The 26117-nt window shown below is 32.4% G+C and overlaps 2 protein-coding genes across 4 annotated transcripts in view; one reads left to right on the plus strand and one right to left on the minus strand.

Annotated features, from left to right (window-relative positions):
- Positions 1–26117, minus strand: part of LOC132718268 (probable DNA double-strand break repair Rad50 ATPase) — a 76201-nt gene that overhangs the window by 31531 nt on the left and 18553 nt on the right. For 2 of the 3 annotated variants that reach the window (XM_060701944.1, XM_060701946.1), the window contains exons 17-21: positions 5520–5684; positions 3704–3841; positions 2853–2999; positions 1522–1599; positions 452–637 (exon numbers count right to left, since the gene is read on the minus strand). In XM_060701944.1, coding sequence (XP_060557927.1) covers positions 452–637; positions 1522–1599; positions 2853–2999; positions 3704–3841; positions 5520–5684 — 714 coding nt within the window. The remainder of the gene's footprint in view (positions 1–451; positions 638–1521; positions 1600–2852; positions 3000–3703; positions 3842–5519; positions 5685–26117) is intronic. The other variant, XM_060701945.1, reaches the window with a different exon arrangement.
- LOC132718267 (uncharacterized) lies at positions 6781–9691 on the plus strand. The gene is made up of 2 exons (XM_060701943.1): positions 6781–6921; positions 7587–9691. The coding sequence occupies exon 2, from the start codon at positions 7594–7596 to the stop codon at positions 9307–9309; it is 1716 nt and encodes a 571-aa protein (XP_060557926.1). The 5' UTR covers positions 6781–6921; positions 7587–7593; the 3' UTR covers positions 9310–9691.

Below are 26117 nucleotides of genomic sequence, written 5' to 3' on the forward strand. Positions count from 1 at the left end.
CTTGTCAAAGAGTTGCCTTAATTTACAGGATGATCTTTATTCATGTGGTCTTTAACACATGTTTGACTGTATCTGTATTTTACTCAGATAATAGTTAACAGTTATTAAAAAGTATCCTGCTCTTTGACTTTGAGTCCGCTCACTTGGCTCACCAGGGTGATCATCGGATTTGTATAAATCCAGGGTAACGCTGGTTAGATCTGGCTCCGCGAAACAAAATTACTCAGTGACAACGGACCAAGAACATCTTGTCCAATGGTCATTTGTATCTCACCACTGATTCAGATATCATGTAGGATTACTAGCTGGTAACATGTGGCGAAATTGGTTATAACTGGAAGTTCATTTTAAGGTAGATTGACTGTCAACATATGAGTTAAAAATGTGATAAAATGGTTCAGAAACAAGAAAAACAAAAAAAGAAGAAAGATTTAAAAAAAGGAAAGCATACCTGCAGTTTAAGGGCTGCTGATAAAATGTCAAAGGCCTCTCGTAGTTTAGCACAAGCTTGTTGTCCATTAAAAAGAACTGAATTTTTACTTTGCTTTGCTTGTTCATCTTTGAAGTCTTTTGCATCCTTTTGCTTCTTTGCAGCAACTTGGGAGTTAAAATACTTTGGCGTCTGCATAGTTTTTCCCTACAGAAAAGATATTTATTATTATTTTCCATCCACGTATTTTACCATGGTACACATTCCATATATACTACATTTAATACGGTAAAAAGCCTGGGTTACCAAGGAGGTTGTTTTCATGCTTCACTTAACAACTGAACAACAAGTGTGTTATTTATAATGCACAGAATAAGAAAAGATATGTTTTGATGCTGTATGATATCAATAAACCAATTGACTTACATGGTAATGAAAGTGACTTTTCCATGCAATAACATACTACAACTGGAATGTTCAAAAAGTTTGTAGAGTCTTGCTGTCCTTTTTTTTAATTGTTTCATAAAAACAAATTTGATTCATATGAAACAAAAGGGTGTCTTTATTTCTTACATAGGAAGTTTTGCCTTTATTATTAACTTTTATTCTCTTCCCAAGCTATGAGCATTTAAATAACCATGGTAATGAAACATCGCCACACAATTAAAAGATGTGAACAGTTGAGACGCAGTACACACCCTTTTTTAACACACCTCATAGTTCAGCATACATTTTGTATTTTTTACTATTTGTGTTCTTTTCGCATGTTAAATTGCACTATTAAGAATATAATTATATTTTTTGTGCTTGAAAAAACAAACAATGTGTAGATGATCTAAAAAGCCTTTATCGCGTCACAACAAAACCAACATAATGCGTTTGCGACCTGCATGAATCAAGACCAGCCTGCGCATCCGCGCAGTCTGATCAGGATCCATGCTGTTCGCTATCAGTTTCACTACTTGTAATAAGGTTTGCAAGCGCACAGCATGGATCCTGATCAGACTGCGCAGATGCGCAGGCTGGTCTGGATCTATGCTGGTGGCAAACGTACTATGTTGGTTTTGTCGTGACCCGGCTTATATATCTACCTCATCCTCCTTCTCCAGATACAGCATTTTACCAATGTCTGATACAAAATCTGTTATCTCTGCTGTCAACAAGTTCAACTGAAACATCCATTATCATGCAAGAATATTTATCATTACATGAATAAGAAAGCATTATTAGTTATATATGCATTTTAAAGGGATACTAAGGCAAAATTATGAATGACAAAAATACAAAAATGATCTTATGTACTCAAATCACGCTCATTATGACATTTTTTAGAGTCCCAGCATAAATTTCTGTTTAAATTTTATATATTTTGGGTTTGAAGGGTAAATATATCTATATACATGTACATGTATATTGAACGAAATTTAGACGCCAACAGAATCACCGAGTAGTTTTAAAACAAGTCATGTGACTTGAACTAACCATGGAAGTTACATTAACAAATAATTTGGATATTGTATGATTAAACAAGTCTAAGTCATTCATTTGGCATGATCTTAAACGTTTCAACAGTTTACTGTCACAACTATTATGAAATCTTAACGCTCTAACCTGACCCTGGTGATGTGGGTCAAGTTAGGAAAAAAGCATTTTATTCTTTTTAAGGAGAAAAATTTTGTTCCTGTGACTGTCTAGAATGTCTACATTCATTTTAAGAACATTTACAGAATAATGAATGAAAAATTAAAAACTAAGAAATGAAAATTTTGCCTGTGTTTTCCCTTTAAAGGGTATGAACTAGAGTTACATATATTATTAATATTATAGCAGAAAATCAAAGGTAGGTAGCTTTAAAGGTGGTCCGTACCCATAAAAGTTTTTGATGTCTATTCATGTTCATGCTAAGTTATAAGAATTCTATAATGTAGTTTTCAATTGCTAGTTAAAGTGACCTAATGGCAACTTTGGCTTTCAACTTATACTTGCAATCACTCACCACACCCATAATTATATTTTTCTTGTTTCTTATGGCTACTATAATTACACATATGTGTGTGTTTTTTGTGGCTACTAAAATTAGACATGTTTTCATTGTGGCTACTAAAATTACTTGTATTTCTTGTGGTTACTTAAATTACATGTAAGTTTTTTTTTTCTGGTGGCCACTTTAATTACACATACCTGTATGTTTCTTCTATTGGGTTACTTAAATTACACATAATTATGTTCCCAAATTCTAAACCCTTCATTTTGTAAAATCAATGCTTACCTGACAAGAATGGAATATAAATAAGAATAACTATTAAAGCAGCCTTCAGTTGTTTTTTTCTGTTGCAAAAACAATTGATAAATTTTTTGATCACTTTTGATGAAATTTTCATAATTTTTATGAAATAGTGATATCACAAACATTTACATGTACCTTTCCTTGAAGATCTCCAGATTTGTATAGTTGAAGCTCTCTTGCCTGCCGCTGATTAAGATTTGGAAACCACTCAGCAATCTTGTCATATATTTGATCAGACACAGGGAATGCCTCTGACTCGGCAGACTGGGTTCTTGTATGTGACTGGTTTACAAATATAATTCTATGTTTAAAAAATTTATATTCATTCCTTATGTTTTCTAACAGAATTGACTAGCATTCAAAAGTCAAATATGTTTCAGTTTAATGCCAGCACATTTCATAAATTGCAACAAAATACAATGTTGGTGGCTGAATATCAAAATTCCAAACAAAGATTGGAATAAGATAACTAACTAGAGATGGATTATCAATGTGTGAAGGTTATCTCTTCAGTCAGAATAAAAAATTGTTTAAAACTGCACAATTGAGAATGTTAGCCAGAGCCTATATAACGGTGGAAAAAACAGGTGCCTCCGTTTTACCAACATTGTTTGCAGTGAATAAGTTAAACCTTCAAAAATTCTCTCTTTCTGTAATCTGGAAGAACAGTACCTGATATGTTGAAGGGCATATTTTCAGGCAATTTTGCTGCATGTGCAGTGAGTGACAATACCCATGATGTAAAATATTACATACATTAATGTTTCAAAGAAATCAAATTAAAGTAGCATATTGTTAAGTGCAGGAAAAGGCAGGTAATATTTTAAAAACATGTACATATTTTGTAAAGGGGGATTTTTGAAGAAAGAAAAAAATAGATGATAAATATATACTTTTATGAGAGGGAAAGGGTACCAAAATTTGCTGTGTCCTATTTTCCAGTTAAAATCATTTATTTCTAATGAAAGAAACAAATATAAGCATACCTTTTCCAAATATCTAGCTCGGATTTCTTTCTTCGGTTTAGGTTTAGGTACTGCAGATGTATCTTTCTGTTGAGTGGAGACCATCTCTTGATGTTCATCTGAAGTTTTCTGGGCTACAGGAGCCTGTGTTTCTGACTGCTTGTAAAGTCATGCAATAACACAAAGTAAAATGAACATAAAGTTTTACTATGTCAAAGGGTACAAAGTCAATTAATTATTCACAGTGTTTATTACCGGTATATCATACTGCATTAAAGTATAATTTGAACGCGTGAAGGAAGTAGTCAGTCAATATTATAGTAGCCATAGTTAGTAAGTTTTCAAGCTGTTTCACTATTTCATTTACAAAAATAAGCACATAATAAATTAACCTATTTTCTTCATAAAACAATTAATGAACAACTCAAAATACAAAATTCCTACCCTTAAAGAATAGATTACTCTAATTGGCATTTGGAGATTTGCTTTAATTAAACACTGTCATGTAAGTGTGTAACAAAAATAATTTATAGGTTGATCAGTAAGAGGTCTTAAGACATAGATTACATTAATGAAGTCTTTAAAGATATAGATTATAAGTCTTTTAAGACATAGATTATGAGTCTTTTAAGACAGAGATTATAAGTCTTTTAAGACATAGATTATAAGTCTTTTAAGACATAGATTATAAATCTTTTAAGACATAGATTATAAGTCTTTTAACAAAGGTTTATAAGGATTTCATAAACAAAGGTTTTTTTTAACAGATTTCCTAAAACTGAAAAAGCTTGTCAGAAGAAATCCTTAAACAAGTTTATCAATGAGAGATCTTAAGACATGAGTTTAACAGTAACATTTTATAAAAATTGTTTTAGAAGTAGTCTTTAATTTAAACAAAGGTTTAAAGATCCTGTTTGTTTTAATCAAGGTTGTTACCATATCTAAGTGAAATTTTATATATGTACCGGTATATAATTATCACAGAGGGGGAATCACATGACCATGTATAGTAATACCCACCAGAAAAAGGCGACTGCTGAGCCCCGGTTAGTTCCTTATTATGTTAAATTAAGGTGTCAAATGTTTCTTAAATCAAAACAAAACCTAGCGTATCATATGCACGGAAATTTTCTTCAAATGGCATTACAAAGTACATTGTCCTAAGTTTTGTGGTTTTTGAGAACATTGTTTGAATTGTCTGAAAAAAGCACATGCAGCGATAGAATATTATGAAATAGTATGACTCATTATTAAAATACTTTCTCGACATTTGTTTCTCTGTCACGGTAGACGGAACACACTTGCAAATTAGTAACCAAAAGAATTATAAAATAGTTTCGTCACATTTTAGAAAGCTATTGGAAACTGTGCGTGAAACTTACTATTTTGTTTTTGTGCTACTTAATTCCAGAAATTGTTCGTTTTACTTACTAAACACTTGCAAAGAACATTTGTAGGCTACAGACCTTCGAACAAAATTTTATATGGACTTCTACGATAAACAATGTCAATAAAATGATTGATTTTGTGTCTTTTTGTGTCTTAAGTGCAAAAAGAAAGCTTTATTTTCATTTATTTTGGTACCAAATTATACCGCTTCATGTGAATTACTATCGCTGCATGTGCATTTTTCACACAATTCAAACAATGTTGTCAAAAACCACAAAACGTAGGAAAATGCACTTTGTATTGTCATTTGAAGAAAATTTCTGCACATATGATACGCTAGGTTTTGTTTTGATTTAAGAAACATTTAACACCTTAATTTAACATAATAAGGAACTTACCGGTCTTGTAATGACTTATTTTCCTACAGAAAGATGAAATATTATATTACCTTTTGTACAGATGTTGGTGAAGGTGGTTCCCTGTCCATTCTAAGGTCAGATATCTCTCTGAATGCCTCACTCAGTTTTAACTCCGTGTCAGCAAGGCACTTCTTGAAATATTTACATTTCTCTTGCCATTTTGTTACCACCTTTTTTAAAGATTCAATCTCTTCCTGGGAAACAAGGAAAAAAACATGATATATAAATTGTTTTTTTGTTGTTTTTTGTAACTGAAGACTGTTAGTATTTATTGTTTTATTTTTATTGCAATTATTTTGTTTTTCACACACAGACATCGATCAATACCTTCAAAACTGTCAGATAATAATTTTAAAGCGGCATCATATCAGCCGGCCTATAGTTTCATGCTAATTTTCATGATAATTAAAAATGTGTTTAAAACTAAAGTGTTGTAAAGTGAACAAAGAAAGTAATTTATTCATTGCAAATGGTGCTTACTATCCAAGTATATTACCAAATAGAGGTCAAAAAATGAAAAAAATTGGCCCTTACTGCTTTAGTTACAACACAGTAGAAGTATGATTATTAATACTGCAAAATCAGTTACTAATTGCAGTCACTAATTGAACATAACATGTAAATTATTATTTGAATCTTGAATCTTTTTACTTTCTTATCTTAGTGAATTTTGATCAAGTTTGATTTTCTTGAAATAGAATGTGGCTCATCTGAAGGCATGTTAACCTTGATGATATTGGTATAAGGATGAAAAACAAGGTTGAAGCAAATCAATCTGCCTGTATATATAAGCCCCTTCAATACTGAGATCATGAGATAATTTTTAATTTTTCCTTCATACATTCTTATTTGTAACTGATTTTGTAACCAAATAAAAAACATATCAACAATAAAATTTTTAATTCAATGTATACCTGTTTATTAAGCAGTTACATACGTGCATTTAATAAATTAGTTCAATGGACTGAATAATCGACTTTAACCTTCATTTAAATAGGTTATTTACAGGTAGATTGTAAATAGTTCCCATAAACAGAAATTTAATTTACAAAGTGACCTCCCTTTAAAGCAAGTTGATTTAACCCTTATTAATATATTTAATATGAAACTTACAAGCAATAAATGTCACTGGACTATTCATTCTAAAAATTCTTACATCTTAGATGCTGAAAGAATTCACTTTTGGTATCAAAGTTTAAAAATTTGTGGATTTATCAATTACATGTGGTATCGCCATATTTACATTTAAACTCGAACAGACCAGTTGTTATCATCAAACTTGGTTACCTTTGATACTAGGAAGTATAATTGAATTACACCGGAGAGAAGGAAGACATATTGGATTTTTATTTTAAATTTTCTTATTCATAAAATTCAACGTCAAAATAATGTCTTTAAGACCATTAAGTTAAACTTGGGAAATAATTCAAGGTATGTTACTATAAATTTTAGGCTGTGCAAGTTTAACTTAGATCTCTTTATTTTGTTTTCTATTTTCACAAAGGTCAAATAAGTCAAATACATTCTTAAATATTATTGTTAATTTGTAGTATCTATTAAACTGTTGGACAACACAATTATCACTTTTATATGTATGACACCAACATATGCCTCAAGAACGAATAAATTTCTCAATAAAAGTTTTAAAACAACAACAACAACAAAAAACCCACAAAAAATAACAAGTCAAACATGAAGGTATTTTTTTAAACAATATAAATATTTTCAATCAAATTACTAAAATAATAATGAAGAAGAAAATGCATTTGACTTTGTACCAGATGATACATGTATATTTTTACAACAAAACTTTCAAAGATGAGATTGTACCAAAATGTCAAGAATATAACAACTACCTAAAACTCAAGGAAATTACAAGATATTGATGAGTAATGGAGAAAAATAGACATTTGCCCATATGATTCAACATGCATTTTATTATTTCTGCATCATGCCAACAAATTATTCAAGGAAGAAACATTAAAACAAAGCTTAATTTAAACACTTGAGAGTTCGGACATGTGATTTGATACTAACATATTATAGTAAACATGTCATCATGTTAGGTCCATTATTGTATTTATCTTATATTTCAGGGAAGTCATGGCTGTCCCAGGTAAAAAAGCCACCAAACATTTTTCATCTTCAACAATCTCTATTGGTTCTGATGAAGATCTTCAAGTTTATTGTCAGCCATGTGATCAGGATGGATCTAGACTTCCAGCTTATGGTTATTGTACAAACTGCTCGGAACATTTGTGCAAAACATGTTATACACTTCACAGAAAACATAAATTGTCAAGAGATCATACTCTACTAGACAAAACCAGCATGCCTCAGACCATGTCACCTGTTACTCCAACACAGTCAGATAACTTCACCAAACCATGTCCTAAACACAACATGGAGATGATCAAGTTTTACTGCCATGATCACAAGGCTCTCCTCTGTAGTGTTTGTGTTACACTGGAGCATACAGCAACATCTTGTCAAGTCAATTATATACCTGATATTTCAGGCCAGGTTATCAACAGCACAGAATATCAAGATATATTGAAGAAAATTGATGACATGACTGAGAAATCTAGCAAAACACTTCAAGACATGAAGAAAATGAATGATAAATCAAACAAGTCTTTGACAGATGCATTGTCTGAACTAAAGACATTCCGATCTAAAATGAACCAAAGACTAGATGAAATGGAAAGACAAGTCGAGGAGGCTGCAAAAGTCATTCAAAAAGACAATAACAAAAATTTGATGAAAGTAGAAACAGAATGTGGAGATGTTTCGAAATCCCTGAAGTCATCCTCTGATGCCATTAAACATTTCAATGCATCTAAGAAAGGAAATGATTTGTTCATAGAACTAAAACACATGGAACAGATAATAAAAGATTACAAGCAAAGTATTGCTAAGCTCACAGAATATAAAGTCAAAGAATACAATTTTGAACCAAATGAGGCAATATCAAATCTCCTTGATAAAGATGAGTCAATGGGAACATTGAAAGAAAGAACATTAAATCCTGATTTGAAGTCCAGACAATGTTCACACATGGATAAAATCTGTATCAAAACATCACAAGATAATCATGAATGCACAATAACAGGAATGACTCTCCTTTCTCCTGATCTTCTTATCATCACAGATAGTGGTAACAGTGCTGTAAAAATGGTTGATATGAGCAAAATGTCTGTACTGGCTCAACAATGCTTTGATAGTACACCATGGGAAGTCACATCAGTTTCACAAAATGAACTTGCTGTCACTCTTCCTTGCAATCAAACTATTCAGTTCTTATCTGTTTCCAGCAATAACCTCAAGAAGAAACATACTCTGAAGGTTGATGGTACCTGTCATGGTATTAGCTGTCATAAAGATAAAATGGTGGTGTCATTTTTGAGTCCAGCTAAAGTTCAAATCCTTCTTATCAATGGGACTGTTTTACAGACAATTCAAGATGACAATATTTTTATAAATCCATTCTATATTACAACAAGTGACAATTGTATCTACGTATCTGATTCTGGAATGAAAACAATTACCAAGCTAAACTGGCAGTGTGAGGTGAAAGGTAAATATGTCTGTAAAGATAAGCCTTATGGCTTGACAATGTCAGATGATGGGACAGTGTTTGTTTGTTACTATGACAACAATACCATAGAAGAGATATCAGGGGACTGCACTAAAGGACAGGTTGTTGTTAAGGATGTGCCAGGTCCTCAAACTGTTGTCTGGTCTGCTGAAACATGTACATTGTTCACAAGCAGCTATACAGAACAGAACTTTATCAAAATCTTCAAATTGTCTAAATAAGGACAGAAAATCAGCCTACATAAATTATAATGAATAGTTATATAAATATCACTGACATTATTGTACACTGTAAACTGATGAGCTTAATGTTTACTTTTCATAATTTTAGACACTTATTTTAACGTGGTTATTGTAATAATCTAAGACTAAATAACATTACAAAATACATCTGGTTTAAAAATAAATGATGATTTAACTGTAATCAGAAAATGTTTTACAAATCACAATATTTTAAACAGAAATATGTTTCTTAAAAACATGTAACATTTAATACTGATATCATTGTATAAATTTCATTAAATAGTGTAGATAGAATGTATTATTTTATAATAAAATCTGTACAGTTCTGCTATTAAAAAGATACACTATTATGGATAAGTGTTATATTTAATACCACTGTAAACATGAAACGGTACCTAACTAAATGCTCAGAACAAACAAAACAACAACAAAAAAAGTATTTTTTTTTAAAAAAGAAACATAGTAAAAAAAAAAGATAAATATGATATTCCTTAAAATGCAAATCCAAGGTTAATTAAGTTGTATAATATGAACAATATTAACTATGATACAAGTATTCTGTATGAAGCAAAGGTACCTTAATGAACAAGAGATGTTTGTATTGTGAAACACATATGACCCCCAATGGCAGTATACATAATGGGCAGTGTACATGGAAATGAAATTTACCTTTCGAACTATAGGTTGAACAAACCTTGGTTGACATATAGACCATTTGAAAAGTTTGACTGTCCTTCTAATTGTAAATAATAGTCAATAACCATATTCAACCAACCTGTTTTTATTGAATTCTTATACCTAAAAGGAAACATGACCTTAACATTCTTATGATAAATCTGTATACCAAAATTTAATTACAGTATGTGCAACCTCTTTGAAGAAAATGATACATGCCCTAAGTTGGAATTTTTCTGAGTCTAAAGGGCATGAATCTGTCAAAAATTGCTCAATAGTACTTAAAACAGAACTTGACCTATATATCCTTATGATAAATCTGTATACTAAATTTCATTTCAGTATGTGCAACCTTTGCGAAGAAAATGAATGAAAACTGAAATATACTTGGAATTTTTCTAAGTCCAAGGGACATAACTCTGTCAAAAATTACTCTTCAACTTTCACATTAGTTAATATCTATGCCCCTAATATACATGTAGTCCAAATTTCTTTAAAAGTATTTTTGATGTTACTGATACCTTTAATGAAAAATACCCTACTAATTTGTGGAGACTATAATCTAGTACAAATTCCTGAATTACATAATCATAATAATAAATAATAATATGTAATGTTCTACTAGATATAATTGAAGAAAAAATTTGACCCTTTGAAAGTCTTGCATAGTGATGTCAAAAATATACATGGCGACACACAATAAATCCTATACAGCAAGGTAGATTAGATTTTTTTCTCTTATCAAGTGATTTGTATCAATATATAAGAAATTGTAACATTGATGCTAGCTATACGTATGATCATTGAATAATATATTTAGATATTTGTTTCATTCATGTGAATCATGGTATGGAAATTTAACAATGCTCTTTTACACGATATTGATTTTTTTAAATAGTATTAACAAGAAAAAAAATGAAGTTAAATTTCAATGTTGTTTAACAGTGTATACTATTGATTATTTTTATATAAAAATATTTTTAAAATTACATAATGTTTGTTATTTTGATGAGTTTTTTTTAAGAAACACTTCTTAATGGAAATAAGAGTAAAAACCATTTTAAAGCTCTTTTAAGGTATAAGAAAAATATTTGAAAAACAGCTAATGGATGAACTTATATTTTTAGAGCAAAATTTGACAAATGAAAGGCTTTTACATTTACAAAATGAGCTAAGTTGAGATCAAACAAAATAAGAGGAGCTATAATTAGGTCAATATATACATCTATATAAAATCTAGATAAAAAACTACTGATCATTTTTTAAGTTTAGAGACATCACATTGCTCAGAAAAAGGTGATACCTTTTACAGAAATAGATTATTGAACATTTACTCATGACAAAAAGAGTATACAAGAAAGAACTTGTTTTTATTATGAAAATTTGTTTCATAATAATGAGATTAATTTGACTGCAGAGTCAATCATTGATAGATAGTTGGTTGAGAAATTGTGTAGTTACTAGGTTGACTTACGACGAATTTCTAAACCTTGAATGTTTTCTCTCAAATGATGAAGTTTTTTAGCATAAAAGAATATGAAAAATGATAAAAGTGCAAGGTGTGATGGGTTTACAAAACAACAATTTTTAAAAAAAAAAGACATTTTCGAACTGCATGAATTGAACATTTTTAGTGACGGTTATAAATTATGCCTTTAATAAAAATACTTTTTCAAGAAGTCAAAAAAAACTGGGAACAATAACATTTATTCAAAAAGAAAACCAACCAAAAAGTTTTTTTTTAATCTACATTCTTCAATGTTAAAGGAACTCCATTAATCTAAAAGCCTAAAGCATAAAATTTTATTTTCTTCCAGATATCAATTGGGACGCTAAGAAAAGAAATGAAAGATATGCAAAATTGGGACGCTTAGAATAGAAATGATCTAGTGCTGTATTTAAGGAAACCTATCCAATGACTTGGTTTTATCAAAATTTACTTTATATGCAGAAATATTGGTTATTAGAATAATACAATGTACTGATGATTAAGGTATAGATTGTGAAGAATATATAACTACGCGATTTCCAGATGATATATATCACTTGTAAAATGGTCCTGAAAAATTAGTACATTATGCTCAAATATTGTTGAATAAATTTTTAGAGAGTTCTTGACTTCAAGTGAATTTTGATAAAACCAAAGTCATTGGATAAGTTTCCTTAAATACAGCACTAGATCATTCAAGACAAAAGGGTCAAATATATCTCTCTGAATGCCTCACTCAGTTTTAACTCCGTATCAGCAAGGCGCTAATCCTGAAATATTTACACTTGTCTTGCCATTTTATTTTCTCCTGCTTTAATGATTTGGGAGAAAAGGGAAAAAACATCATGATATATAATTATATATTTTTAAAACTTAAAGGTAACTTAAGGGTCTGAAAGAGATTGCATGTATTATTTCAGATAATGTCTGATAATGTCAGAAACTATTTTTTTCAGATTTATTTTTTGTTATTCGTTCACCAACATTGTTTCATACCTTAACAACTCTAAGACTCGGACAAAAATTTTAAGGAGGCATGCCTCCAGTTTCACACTAATTTTCATGATAATTTTGAAAAATGGGTCAAAGACAGGAAAGGCCGGGTTGCATTTGTATACCAAATATCACGATGCTGTGATGTTACGAAAAAAATTACCATTGACCATTTATGTCGAAAATTTAACTAAGTCAGAAAACAGGAAGTGGATGAGCAACAGACCTGAAATCGAATCCCAAGGTATGGGACCACGTGTGAATGCCTTATGCCAAATATCAAGAGGCTGTGATAAGTAGTTGCTGAGAAAACTGTTACGCAAATTTCCTACCATTGAGCATTAATGTCGAAAATTTAACTAAGTCAATAAACAGGAAGTGGATAAGCGACAGACTTGAAATCGAATACCACGGTATGGGACCAAGTGTCAATGCCGTGTGCCAAATATCAAGAGGCTGTTATGAGTAGTTGCTGAGAAAACTGTTACAAAAATTTCCTACCATTGACCATTAATGTAAATTTTTTTAACAAAATTGATAAACAAGAAGTGGATGAGCGACCATGTGTCAATGCTGTATGCCAAATATCAAGAGCCTGTGATAAGACGTTGTTGAGAACACTGTTACAAAAAGTTTTTCCCCGACCGCCCACCACCCGCCGCCCGACATTCACCATATTATAACCCGGGTTTGCACCTGTGCAACCCGGCCAAAAAGTATTTAATAGTAAAGTTGTGAAGTGAACAAAGAAAGTAATTTATGCATTGCAAACCATGACTACAATCCAAATGAGGTCAAAATATTCAAAATTGGCCCTAAAATACTGCTTAAGTTACTCAGTAGAAATTTGATGATTAATACTGCAAAATCAGTCATTTATCACTCATAACATGTTAATTATTCTTTGAATCTTGAATCTGTTTACTTTTCTTAAAATCTTATACATTTTGATCAAGTTTGATTTTCTTGAAATATTTTGGCTCATGTTAACCTTGATGACATGGATATTAGGCTGAGATCATGTGATAATTTTTTATAGTTTTCCTTCATACATTCTTATTTGTAACTGATTTTGTATCCGAATAAAAACATATCAAATTCTATGTATACCTGTTTATTAACCCATTACGTTACATACACGCCTTTTAACGCCTTTTTCACCCCCCCCTTTTGTTGTCTCAAATGGTGAAAAAATGCCTTATTTAGGCCCCCAACACTTGTTTTTGTTTGAGAAATGTTGTTAAAAAAGTGACCTCTTTTTCGGCGCGGCCCCCCAACCAAAAGAAAAAAAACAGGGGGTTGCCAGAAGGGGGATGTGCCCCCTTCTGTTTGGGGGGTTTGATGAGGGATGGAGTCCCCCTCATCGCCAAGAAAATTTTGGACTTGTGAGAGGCTATAAATGACCCCAGATTGATCATAAGGTAACGTGTAACCAACACTGAAAAGCATTTGACTCTATCTCAATCTATTGAGAAGTTGCAGCACTTTGAAATCAATTTTGATGGAAAAAATCAACGCAAAATAGTGATTTTTGGCAATTTTGAGATGTCCCCTCGTTGCCATGGTAACAAAAAATTTAAGCCTGAGCATGTTGTTGCAAGGGCAATGATCCAGTAAACATTTGTGCCAAGTTTGATTAGTGTTGAAGCAGTTTTTATAGTATTATAGCAATTTGAACTTGTAACGGGAGACTTTTCAATGAAAACAGCCATTTATTGCAAAATGCTCATGAAGTAATGGGTTAAGCAGTTAACGTATTTATTAGATTAGTACAGTGGACTGAATAATCAACTATACCTTCATTTAAATAGGTAATTTATGGGTAGATTTGTAAATAGTTCCATAAACAGATATCTAAATTACAAGGTGACCTCCCTTTAAAACAAGTTGATTTAAGTAAACCCTTATTGATATATTATGCAACTTACAATCAATTATTGTCACTGGACTATTCATTCTAAAAATTCTTACCTCTTAGATGCTGAAAGAATTCATTTTTACAATATAAGTTTAACAAATTGTGGATTCATCATTTACATTAATTATGGGTATGGCCATATCATATTTACATTTAAAGTCAGACAGACCTGTGGTTATTAGCATTTGATACTAGGAAGTATAAAACTGAATTACTCTTGAGGGAAGGAAGACATATCTGATTTTTATTTTAAATTTCCTTATTCATAAAATTCAACAAAATAATGTATAAAAAACTATTAAGTTAAACTTGGAAAATATTTCAAGGTATGTTACTATAAATTTTAGACTGTGCAAGATTAACATAAAATATTCTAAACTTAAATCTCTTACCTCGTTTTCTATTTTCACAAAGGTCAAATAAGTCAAATACACTTAAATATTACTGTTAATTTGTAGTATCTATAAAACTATTTACAATGTATCTGTTTCGTCTGGACAACAAAATTATCACTTTTATATGTATGAAACCTACATATGATTCAATAATTAATAGATTTCTCAATAAAAGTAAAACAAGAGGGCCATGATGGCCCTAGATCGCTCACCTGACCCATCAAACTCATCCAAACAATTACCTAGACAAGCATTCTGACCAAGTCTCATGACAGGTGTGTCAAAAATGTGACCACTACAGTGTTAACAAGGATTATCCATATTTGAGCAGTGTGACCTAGTTTTTTACCCAGGTGACCCATATTCAAACTTGACCTAGAAATCATCAAAACAAACTTTCAGACCAATTTCCAGGATACTTGGATCAAAACAGTAGCAACTAGAGTGTTAACAAGATTTTTCTATTTTTAGCTCCGGTGACCTAGTTTCACATGCGATTTCGAACTCATCCGAGCAATTACCTAGACAAGCATCCTGACTAAGTTTGATGATAATTGAGTCGAAAATGTGACCACTAGAATGTTAACAAGGTTTTTCAATATTTGGGCGGTGTGACCTAGTTTTTCTTCCAAGATGACCCATGTTCGAACTTGACTTAGAAATCATCAAAACAAACTTTCAGACCAATTTACAGGATATTTGGATCAAAACAGTAGCCACTAGAGTGTTAACAAGAGTTTTCTATTTTTAGCTCCGGTGACCTACTTTTTCATCCGAGATGACCAATGTTCGAACTCATCTAAGCTATCAACTAGACAAACATCCTGACCAAGTTTGATGATGATTGAGGCAAAATTGTGACCGATAGAGTGTTAACAAGGTTTTTCTATTTTTAGCTCTTGTGACCTAGTTTTTCATCCGAGATGACAAATGTTCGAACTCATCCAAGCTATCAAATAGATTAGCATCCTGACCAAGTTTGATGATGATTGAGACAAAAATGTGACCGCTGGAGTGTTAACAAGGTTTTTCTATTTTTGGCTCCGGTGACCTAGTTTTTCATCTGAGGTGACCCATATTCGAACTCATGCAAGTTATCACCTAGACAAGCATCCTGACCAAGTTTGATGATGATTGGGGCAAAAATGTGACCGCTGGAGTGTTAACAAGGTTTTTCTATTTTAAGCTCCAGTGACCTTCTTTTTCATCAGAGATGACCCATGTTCGAACTCATTTGAGCTATCACCTAGACAAGCTTCCTGGCAAAGTTTGATGATGATTGAGGCAAAAATGTGACCTCTAGAGTGTTAACAAGGTTTTTCTATTTTTAGCTCTTGTGACCTACTTTTTCATCCGAGATGACCCATGTTCGAACTCATCCTAGCTATTAACTAGATAAGCATCCTGACTAAGTTTGATGATGATTGAGGCAAAAATGTGACCGCTGGAGTGTTAACAAGGTTTTTCTATTTTTAGCTCCGGTGACCTACTTTTTCATCCGAGATGACCCATGTTCGAACTCATCCTAGCTATCACCTAGACAAACATCCTGACCAAGTTTGATGATGATTGAGGCAAAAATGTGACCTCTAGAGTGTTAACAAGGTTTTTCTATTTTTAGCTCTTGTGACCTAGTTTTTCATCCGAGATGACCCATGTTCGAACTCATCCGTAGATAAGCATCCTGACCAAGTTTGATGATGATTGAGGCAAAAATGCGACCGCTAGAGTGTTAACAACAAAATGTGAACGGACGGACGGACGACGGACGACGGACAATCATCGATCCTAAAAGCTCACCCTGAGCATGCTCAGGTGAGCTAATAATATCAAGTCAAACAGGAAGTCATTTTTTTTCAAAACAATATAAATATTTTCAATCAAATTACTAAAATATTAATGAACAAGAGCTGTCACCCAAGTGACGAATGCTCCCGAAAAGGTTTCTTAAGCATGCAGGTTTTATGAAAAGAAAAGAGAATGAAAGTAACTAATTGCTTAATATTGTTCTTTGTATTATTGAACTTGTAATCTCTAATTATGATAGTGTTAACCTTCAAAATATAAGTGTGACCTTGACCTTTGAAGAAGGGACGTGGTTCCTGGACACCTCAGAATGTTGTTATGAGATAGACATCTGTGCCAAGTAATTTCAAAATCCCTCAAGCATGACAAAGATACAGTCTGGACAAGATTGTTGTGTAAGTGGGGACACACGGACGGACAGACGGACACGAACCTTAGCCGCGACTCATTGTCTTGATGTGGTAGACATTTGTGCCAAGTTATTTTAAAGTTATCCTTCCATGCATGACAAAGTTACAGTCCGGAGATGAATGTGTGTACCTATAAAATCTAATTGTGATAAAGTGAACCTCAAAAAGGTAGTGTGACATTGACCTTTAAGGTAGGGACATAACTATAAGACGTGACACATCGTCTTGATGTGGTAGACATTTGTGCCAAGTTATTCTAAAATCCTTCCATGCATGACAAAAGTTACAATCTGGATACAATTGTGTGTACCTATAAACTATTATTGTTATGAAGTGAAACTTCAAAATGTTAGTGTGACCTTGACCTTTAAGGTAGGGACGAAACTCTTGGTCGCGACACATCATCTTGATGTGGTAGACATTTATTCCTAGTTATTTTTAAATCATTCGATGCATGACAAAATTACAATTACGGACACGAATGTGCTATACACATATAAGGAAAATCAATGACCCCTGGGCGGGGCCAATTTTGACCCCAGGGCTTTTATTTTAAAATACTTGGTAGACACCCATTAGAACATGTTTCATGCTAAATATCTTAGCTCTAGCTCTTTGAGTTCTTTAAAAGAAGATTTTATAAGTTTTTACTATCTGCATATAGGGAAAATCAATGACCCCCTGGGGCGGGGCCAATTTTGACCCCGAGGCTTTTATTTGAACAAACTTGGTAGACACTCATTAGAAGATGTTTCATGCTAAATATCTTAGCTCTAGCTCTTTGGGTTCTTTAAAAGAAGATTTTTTAAGTTTTTACTGTATGCATATAGGGAAAATCAATGACCCCCTGGGGCGGGGCCAATTTTGACCCCAGGGCTTTTATTTAAACAAACTTGGTAGACACTCATTAGAAGATGTTTCATGCCAAATATCTAAGCTCTAGCTCTTAGGTTTTTTTTAAAAGAAGATATTTAAAGTTTTTTCTTTCGGTTGCCATGGCAACCAGAGTTCTGCATGGAATTAAATTCTTTGAACAATTTTTAAAGGTGACCACCAAAGGAACATTCCTGTGAAGTTTGGATGAAATTGGCTTAGTGGTTTATGAGGAGATGTCATTTAAAGTAAAAGTTTACGGACGGACGGACGACGGACGGACGGACGACGGACGGACGCCGGACGAAAAGCGATCACAAAAGCTCACCCTGTCACTTTGTGACAGGTGAGCTAAAAATCTAACAAGAGGGTCATGATGGCCCTAGATCGCTCACCTGACCCATTAAACTCATCCAAACAATTACCTAGACAAGCATTCTGACCAAGTCTCATGACAGGTGAGTCAAAAATGTGACCACTACAGTGTTAACAAAGATTATCCATATTTGAGCAGTGTGACCTAGTTTTTTACCCAGGTGACCCATATTCAAACTTGACGTAGAAATCATCAAAACAAACTTTCAGACCAATTTCCAGGATACTTGGATCAAAACAGTAGCAACTAGAGTGTTAACAAGATTTTTCTATTTTTAGCTCCGGTGACCTAGCTTCACATGCGATTTCGAACTCATCCGAGCAATTATCTAAACAAGCATCCTGACCAAGTTTGATGATAATTGAGTAGAAAATGTGACCACTAGAATGTTAATAATGTTTTTCCATATTTGGGCGGTGTGACCTAGTTTTTCATCATAGATGACCCATGTTCGAACTTGACTTAGAAATCATCAAAACAAACTTTCAGACCAATTTACAGGATATTTGGATCAAAACAGTAGCCACTAGAGTGTTCACAAGATTTTTCTATTTTTAGCTCCTGTGACCTAGGTTTTCATCCGAGATGACCAATGTTCGAACTCATCCAAGCTATCACCTAGAAAAACATCCTGACCAAGTTTGATGATGATTGAGGCAAAATTGTGACCGATAGAGTGTTAACAAGGTTTTTCTATTTTTAGCTCAGGTGACCTAGTTTTTCATCCAGGATTACCTATGTTCGAACACATCCAAGCTATCACCTAGATAAGCATCCTGACCAAGTTTGATGATGATTGATGCAAAAATGTGACCGCTAGAGTGTTAACAAGGTTTTTCTACTTTTAGCTCCAGTGACCTACTTTTTCATCCGAGATGACCCATGTTCGAACTCATCCAAGCTATCACTTAGACAAACATCCTGACCAAGTTTGTAGATGATTGAGGCAAAATTGTGACCTCTAGAGTGTTAACAATGTTTTTCTATTTTTATCTCCGGTGACCTACTTTTTCATCCGAGATGACCCATGTTCGAATTCATCCAAGCTATCACCTAGACAAACATCCTGACCAAGTTTGATGATGATTGAGGCAAAAATGTGACCGCTAGAGTGTATACAAGGTTTTTCTATTTTTAGCTCTTGTGACCTAGTTTTTCATCCGAGATGACCCATGTTCGAACTCATCCAAGCTATCAACTAGATAAACATCCTGACCAAGTTTGATGATGATTGAGGCAAAAATGTGACCGCTGGAGTGTTAACAAGGTTTTTCTATTTTTAGCTCCAGTGACCTAGTTTTTCATCCGAGATGACCCATATTCGAACTCATCCGGGCTATCACTTAGACAAGCTTACTGACAAAGTTTGATGATGATTTAGGCAAAAATGTGACCGCTAGAGTGTTAACAATGTTTTTCTATTTTTAGCTCCGGTGACCTAGTTTTTCATCTGAGATGACCCATGTTCGAACTCATCCAAGCTATCACCTAGACAAGCATCCTGACCAAGTTTGATGATGATTGAGGCAAAAATGTGACCGCTAGAGTGTTAACAATGTTTTTCTATTTTTAGCTCCGATGACCTTCTTTTTCATCCGAGATGACCCATGTTTGAACTCTTCCGAGCTATCACCTAGACAAACATCCTGACCAAGTTTGATGATGATTGAGGCAAAAATGTGACCTCTAGAGTGTTAACAAGGTTTTTCTATTTTTAGCTCTTGTGGCCTAGTTTTTCATCCGAGATGATCCATGTTCGAACTCATCCGAGCTATCAACTAGATAAGCATCCTGACCAAGTTTGATGATGATTGAGGCAAAAATGCGACCGCTAGAGTGTTAACAACAAAATGTGAACGGACGGACGGACGACGGACGGCGGACAATCATCGATCCTAAAAGCTCATCCTGAGCATGCTCAGGTGAGCTAAAAAAAGTTTAAAAAGAAACAAAGTAAAGAAAACATATAAAACAAGAGGATTATGACTGTTCCTTAGAAAAGCTAATCTGAGGAGATCATTTACAATATGTAGTATTATATGTACATGTTTACTGTAACACCTGTATTCTGTGCCATGAAGCAAAGGTAACTGAATGAAAAATGCTGGTACCCCAATTCTATCACATGTTATTAATTATGAGATGCTTTAACCATAACTATCATCTACACCACACAGCTTAGTTTCTATTGTTTTATCTAACAATTGTCTTTTTCTTCTTTAATTATTTTTGGGTTGCTTATGACTAGCGCAAACTTTACTGATCCTTTTTTTAAATATTTGTAAATCTATCTGATAAACGCTAGTTTCATTTTATTAATGAAGAAGTCAGGATGCTCTGCACTGATAAGGCAGTGAGTCATTGGACAACACTTTGCTTTTGACCACATATATTGGACAACACAACAAAACCTATCAAAAGTAATTGGACAATAGAAACTGACATTAACTCATTTGATAACACAAATTTAACATTAATACTAGATTTGACAATACTTACTGTTGAACATAAACATTACATCACACAAGAAATAGAACTTAAATCATTGGCAACACTAACTGTTGATCTACTCAAAGAAATATAACTTTATTTATTTGGCAACACTAAATATTGAACTACACAAGAAAAAAGAAATGTTCAACTACACAAGAAATTAGAACTTTAGTTATTGGGTAAGATTTTATGCAAACTATACAAAGAAATAGAACTTTAGTTATATGGCAGCTACACAAGGAAATAGAACAAGGAAATAGAACTTTAGTTATTTGGCAACATTATCTGTTGAACTACACAAGGAGATAGAATTTTAGTTATATGGCAATACTTATCGTTAAACTACACAAGGAAATAGACTTTTAGCTATTGGGTAACACTTATTATTGATCTTTTGAACAACACAAGGAAATAGAACTTTAGTTATTGGGCAACACTAACTGAGCATAATTATGGACAAAAAAAAAGAAACTCGCCATAAGCTACAAGGCACAAAAAAACTGCTGAACAACAATATTGAACCAGACACAGAAATAAATGAATAATGATTATAGTTGTTAAACAGAAATTCAAATATGGACAGCATAAAATAATGATTTTTTTTTTCTTTTGTCTAAGGATTTTCAGTTCAAATGTTTTGCTAAAATTAGCTCATCAGTTTTTAACAAAAGCAAATGGATTAAGAGATTTATTAGTGTCATTTTTACATCAAATTGTAACAATGAAATTATCTTTTGGAATACAAATAAACGGTAAAATAGTGATTTATTTTGTAGAAATGTTGTAGAAATTTTGAAGAAAGTGTGTTTTTCCTTTGTCTGTATTTAATTGGATTTACATGACCCTCTTACATTATTCATTATAATACAAAAGAATACTGTAAACTGATCAGGAGTATCCATCTGCAAGTCAAAGGTTTGAACTTCTTTTTGTGGCCATTATTTTTGTTTCAAAATAGAATACAATAGACTGAAGCAGATACAATAGATGCTACCCGGAATTTGGTAAATGTGGGGTTTTTCTAGCTTATCCATAGGTACAAACAAACTTTTACATTATAAGTTCACGGTGCACAACCCGTCACAATAGATTAGTCAAACTGTTGCGCTTATTTTCCAGACTGTAACAGTAAAAGTTTGTTAGTACCTACGGATAAGTTGAAAAAAACTATTCTTAATTCCAAAGTTAGTCTATAATATCAAGTAGAGGACAAGGTCAGACAATGGGTAATGCTAAGCATAATTGCCAACATCAACATAAGTCACTACTCATTGAAAGAAAAATCTAATACAGATGACCAACCGCTTAATAAGAGCCGAAACAGGCTCCAAACAGGTTTTGGACACAGAAAAAATACTTTTTGTTGATATCTCTTGTAGTTTCAGAGTTATGTCCCAAATAAGTTCAAAGTGTAAAAATAAAAAGGGCAAAAACTGTCATATTGGGCAAGGCAGAGTTATGGTTTTATGCATTGCACTTCTACTTAATGAAATATATTTACATATAAAGTTTCTTGTTGTTATCTCTTGTAGTTTCAGAGTTATGTCCTGGCCAAAGTTAAAAGTGTAAAAAATAAACAAAGGGCAATAACTCCAAAATAAGGCAAGACAGAGTAATGTTTCTTTTGCACTGCAATTCTACCCAATGAGCTATTTACCTATAAAGTTTCATGTTGATATCTCTTGTAGTTTCAGAGTTATGTCCCGGACAATGTTCAAAGTGTAAAAATGAATAAAAGGGCAATAACTCCAAACTGAGCCAAGGCAGAGGTATGGTTCTATTGCACTGTGCACGTCCTAAACCAATGAGATCTATCTACGCCTACAAGTTTCATGTTGATAATCTTATAGGTTTCTGAGTTATGTCTGGACAAGAAAAAGCAGACGGCAGAGCGGGAATGGGACAAAGCGGCGAAATATATGGCTAATCGTTTGAACCCAAATGGTCTCATATTAAAAATCATTTGATAAGAACCGAATCAGTAGACTCTGATTGCAGGACATCAAACAATATCTGCCAGACAGTTTTGCGGACTGTTAACCATCAAATCCTTTTGTAGTGTTGTTTTTTTTTCAATTGACGTCACTAACGTCTCGTCAATTTCCCCCATCATCCGTGCTCTTTGCTGTTTGTGATCTCATATTCTCCACCTTTAAATTGCTAACACGAGCTGAAAACAAGTTTCTTGATTGTCGATTCATTATTCTGTCATTTAATATTTTTCGTATGTATCTGAGTATCGCCAATTTTTTGGGCAAAGTTTAACAATCGCACAAATTTTCAGTTTTCTAACGAAAGTCCAAATTTCTACATTTAACATACATGACCACTGTTTGTTCAAAACTTGATTAATTTAGGGCCATTTCCATGTCTGGAATTATGTCAAATTTGACTATAGTTAGCTTGTCATTTAAACCCATAATAAAAATGTATTGGTGGGAATATATATGAAAAAGCAGAAAAATTAGAAGTGCAACTAAGCTTCAAATAACTATTTTAAAGTGCTTGCGCCGGGTGCAATGTTACCAGGGTTTTTTCATTATCACAACGGAGCAGGCGTTAAAGCACACGAAATTAATAAAGGGTTAATGCTCAAATTGAAGAAAAACATTTTTAAATCGCTGTATAATTATTACAAAAATATTCTAAATTGAAATAAAATATGAAGATGCAAGGACTCTTAGTTTAACTTCCATTCACCCATTGTTTCTTCTAAAATGATGAAGAAAAAAATAATAAACAATTTGCAGATATAAAATCATTTTGTTTAAAAGGTTTTTGAAAAAACATTTTAAAATTAAAGCTCTGAAAATTTAAATATATTTCAGAGATTTCTGGACTTAAAAATTAATTTGATAAACCCAAAGGGATTTTAAGAAAGGGTTCCTTTAAAAAGCCCCAAAGAGCAAACAAGACAAAATTTGGTTTTGGAATATCTTCTGAAACCTCACTCAGTTTTTAAATTGGTAAAACAGAAGGCATTTTTTAAAATAATTGTCCCCTTTTCCATTTTTTCTTTTTTTAAAAATTTTAAACTCTTCCTGGGAAGAAATGGGAAAAAAAAAAACAGATATAATAGATTTTTTTTTTTAAAAACTTAAAGGTTTCAAAAACTATGGGTCCCCCGAAAGAATTATTTGTATTTAATTGGGTTTAATAACTTTTTTTTTTTTTAATTTTTTTTATTCGTTTTAAAATGACATTAATCCATACCCTTTAACAATCTAGGCAAGAGTTTTTTTAAAACGGGCATAAACCCCCAGATGTATGCTTAATTTTTTGAAAATTTTTTAAAAAGTATTTCAAAGTTAAAAAGTTGTTGAAGTGAACAAAGAAAATAATTTTACATTTCAAAAGAGACCCAGAATCCCGGTAAATTACAAAAAGAGGTCAAAATATGCAAAAAAAACCGTAATGCCCTTTAGTAACCGGGAGAAAAAATTTATATTTAAACTGCAAAAAACAGTCCTAATTGAACAAAAACATGTAAAATTTTTATTTGAATTTTTTGAATCCTTTTTTCTTTTACATTTTGATCAAGTTTGATTTTCTTGAAAAATTCTGGAGGCATATTAACCTTGATGATATTGGTACTCGTATAAGGATGAAAAACAAGGTTGAAGCAAATCAATCTGTCTGTATATATAAGACCCTTCAAACTGAGATCATGAGATAATTTTAAAAAATTTCCTTCATACATTCTTATTTTTAACTGATTTGCAACCAAATAAAAAACATATCAACAATAAAAATTTTAATTCAATGTATACCTGTTTATTAAGCAGTTACATATTTATTAAATTAGTACAATGGACTGAATAATCGACTATACTGTCATTTGAATAGGTTATTTACAGGTAGATTTGTAAATAGTTCCCATAAAGCAGAAATCTAATTTAAAAGGGGACTTCCTTTTAAAGCAAGTTGATTTTAACCCTTTAATATGAAACTTACAAGCAATAAATGTCACTGGACTATTCATTCTAAAAATTCCTACATCTTAGATGCTGAAAGAATTCACTTCTGGTATCAAAGTTTAAAATTTTGTGAAATTTATCAATTACTGATATCATAAAAATTTACATTTTAAAATCGAACAGACCAGTTTTTAACATCAAATTGGTTACCCTTTTAAAACTAGGAAGTATAATTGAATTAACCCCGGAAAAGAAGGAAAACAATTGGGGTTTTTAAATTTTTAAAATTTCTTTATTCAAAAAATCAACCCTCAAAAATTGTTTTTTAAGAACCTTAAATTAAAAAATTGGGGAATAATTCAAGGTTAAAGTTACTTAAATTTTAGGGGTGGGGCAATTTAAATTTTGATCTCTTTATTTTTTTTTTCTATTTTCACAAGGGGGAAATAAGTCCCAAAAGATTTTTTTTTATTAAATTTTTTAAATTTTTGAAACTAACACTGTTTGGGCAACACGTTATTTATTTTATATGAATGAAACCCCACATTTTCTCAAATTTTAAATTTTTAGTTTTTAAAAAATTTTAAATTTTTGTATCCATCATAATATTTTCAGGGTTTTTAATCATGGCTGTCCCAGGTAAAAAGCCCACCAAACAATTTTCATCCCTTCAACAACCCTCTATTGGTTTTCTGGATGAAGGAATCTTCAAGTTTATTGTCAGGCCTGTGATCAAGGATGAATCTATGACTTCCGAGCATATGGTTATTGTACAAACTGCTCGGAGGCACTTGTTGCAAAACATGTTAAATACACTTCACAGAAAAACATTAAATTGTCCAGACATCATACTCCTACTAGACAAAACCAGCAATGCCTCAGACCCTGTAAACCTGTTTTACTCCAACACACGTCAGATAATTTTCTCAAAACCATGTCCTAAACACAAACATGGAGATTGATCAAGGTTTACTTGCAATAATCACAAGGGCTCTCCTCTGTAGTGTTTTTTGTGTTACACCGGATCATACAGCAACATCTTGTCAAGTTAATTATATACCTGACATTTCAGGCCAGGTCATCAACAGCACAGAATATCATGATATATTGAAGAACATTGATGAGATGACTGAGAAATCTAACAAAACTCTTCAAGACATGAAGAAAATGATTGATCAATCAAACAAGTCTTTGATAGATGCATTGACAGAACTAAAGATATTGCGATCAAAAGTCAACCAAAGGCTAGATGAAATGGAAAGACAAATCGAGGAGGCTGCAAAAGGCATTCAAAAAGACAATAACAAAAACTTGATGAAAGTAGAAACAGAATGTGGAGATGTTTTGAAATCTCTGAAGTCATCCTCTGATGCCATTAAACATTTCAACACATCGAAAAATGGAAATGATTTGTTCATAGAACTAAAACACATGGAACAGAT

Source organism: Ruditapes philippinarum, unplaced genomic scaffold (genome assembly GCF_026571515.1).
Source record: "Ruditapes philippinarum isolate M1 unplaced genomic scaffold, ASM2657151v2 ctg595_1_1_1_1, whole genome shotgun sequence".
Taxonomy (NCBI): domain Eukaryota; kingdom Metazoa; phylum Mollusca; class Bivalvia; order Venerida; family Veneridae; genus Ruditapes; species Ruditapes philippinarum.

Excerpts from the sequence above, each read along its gene's own strand:
- LOC132718267 (XM_060701943.1), top strand. The coding sequence starts at position 7,594 with ATGGCTGTCCCAGGTAAAAAAGCCACCAAACATTTTTCATCTTCAACA.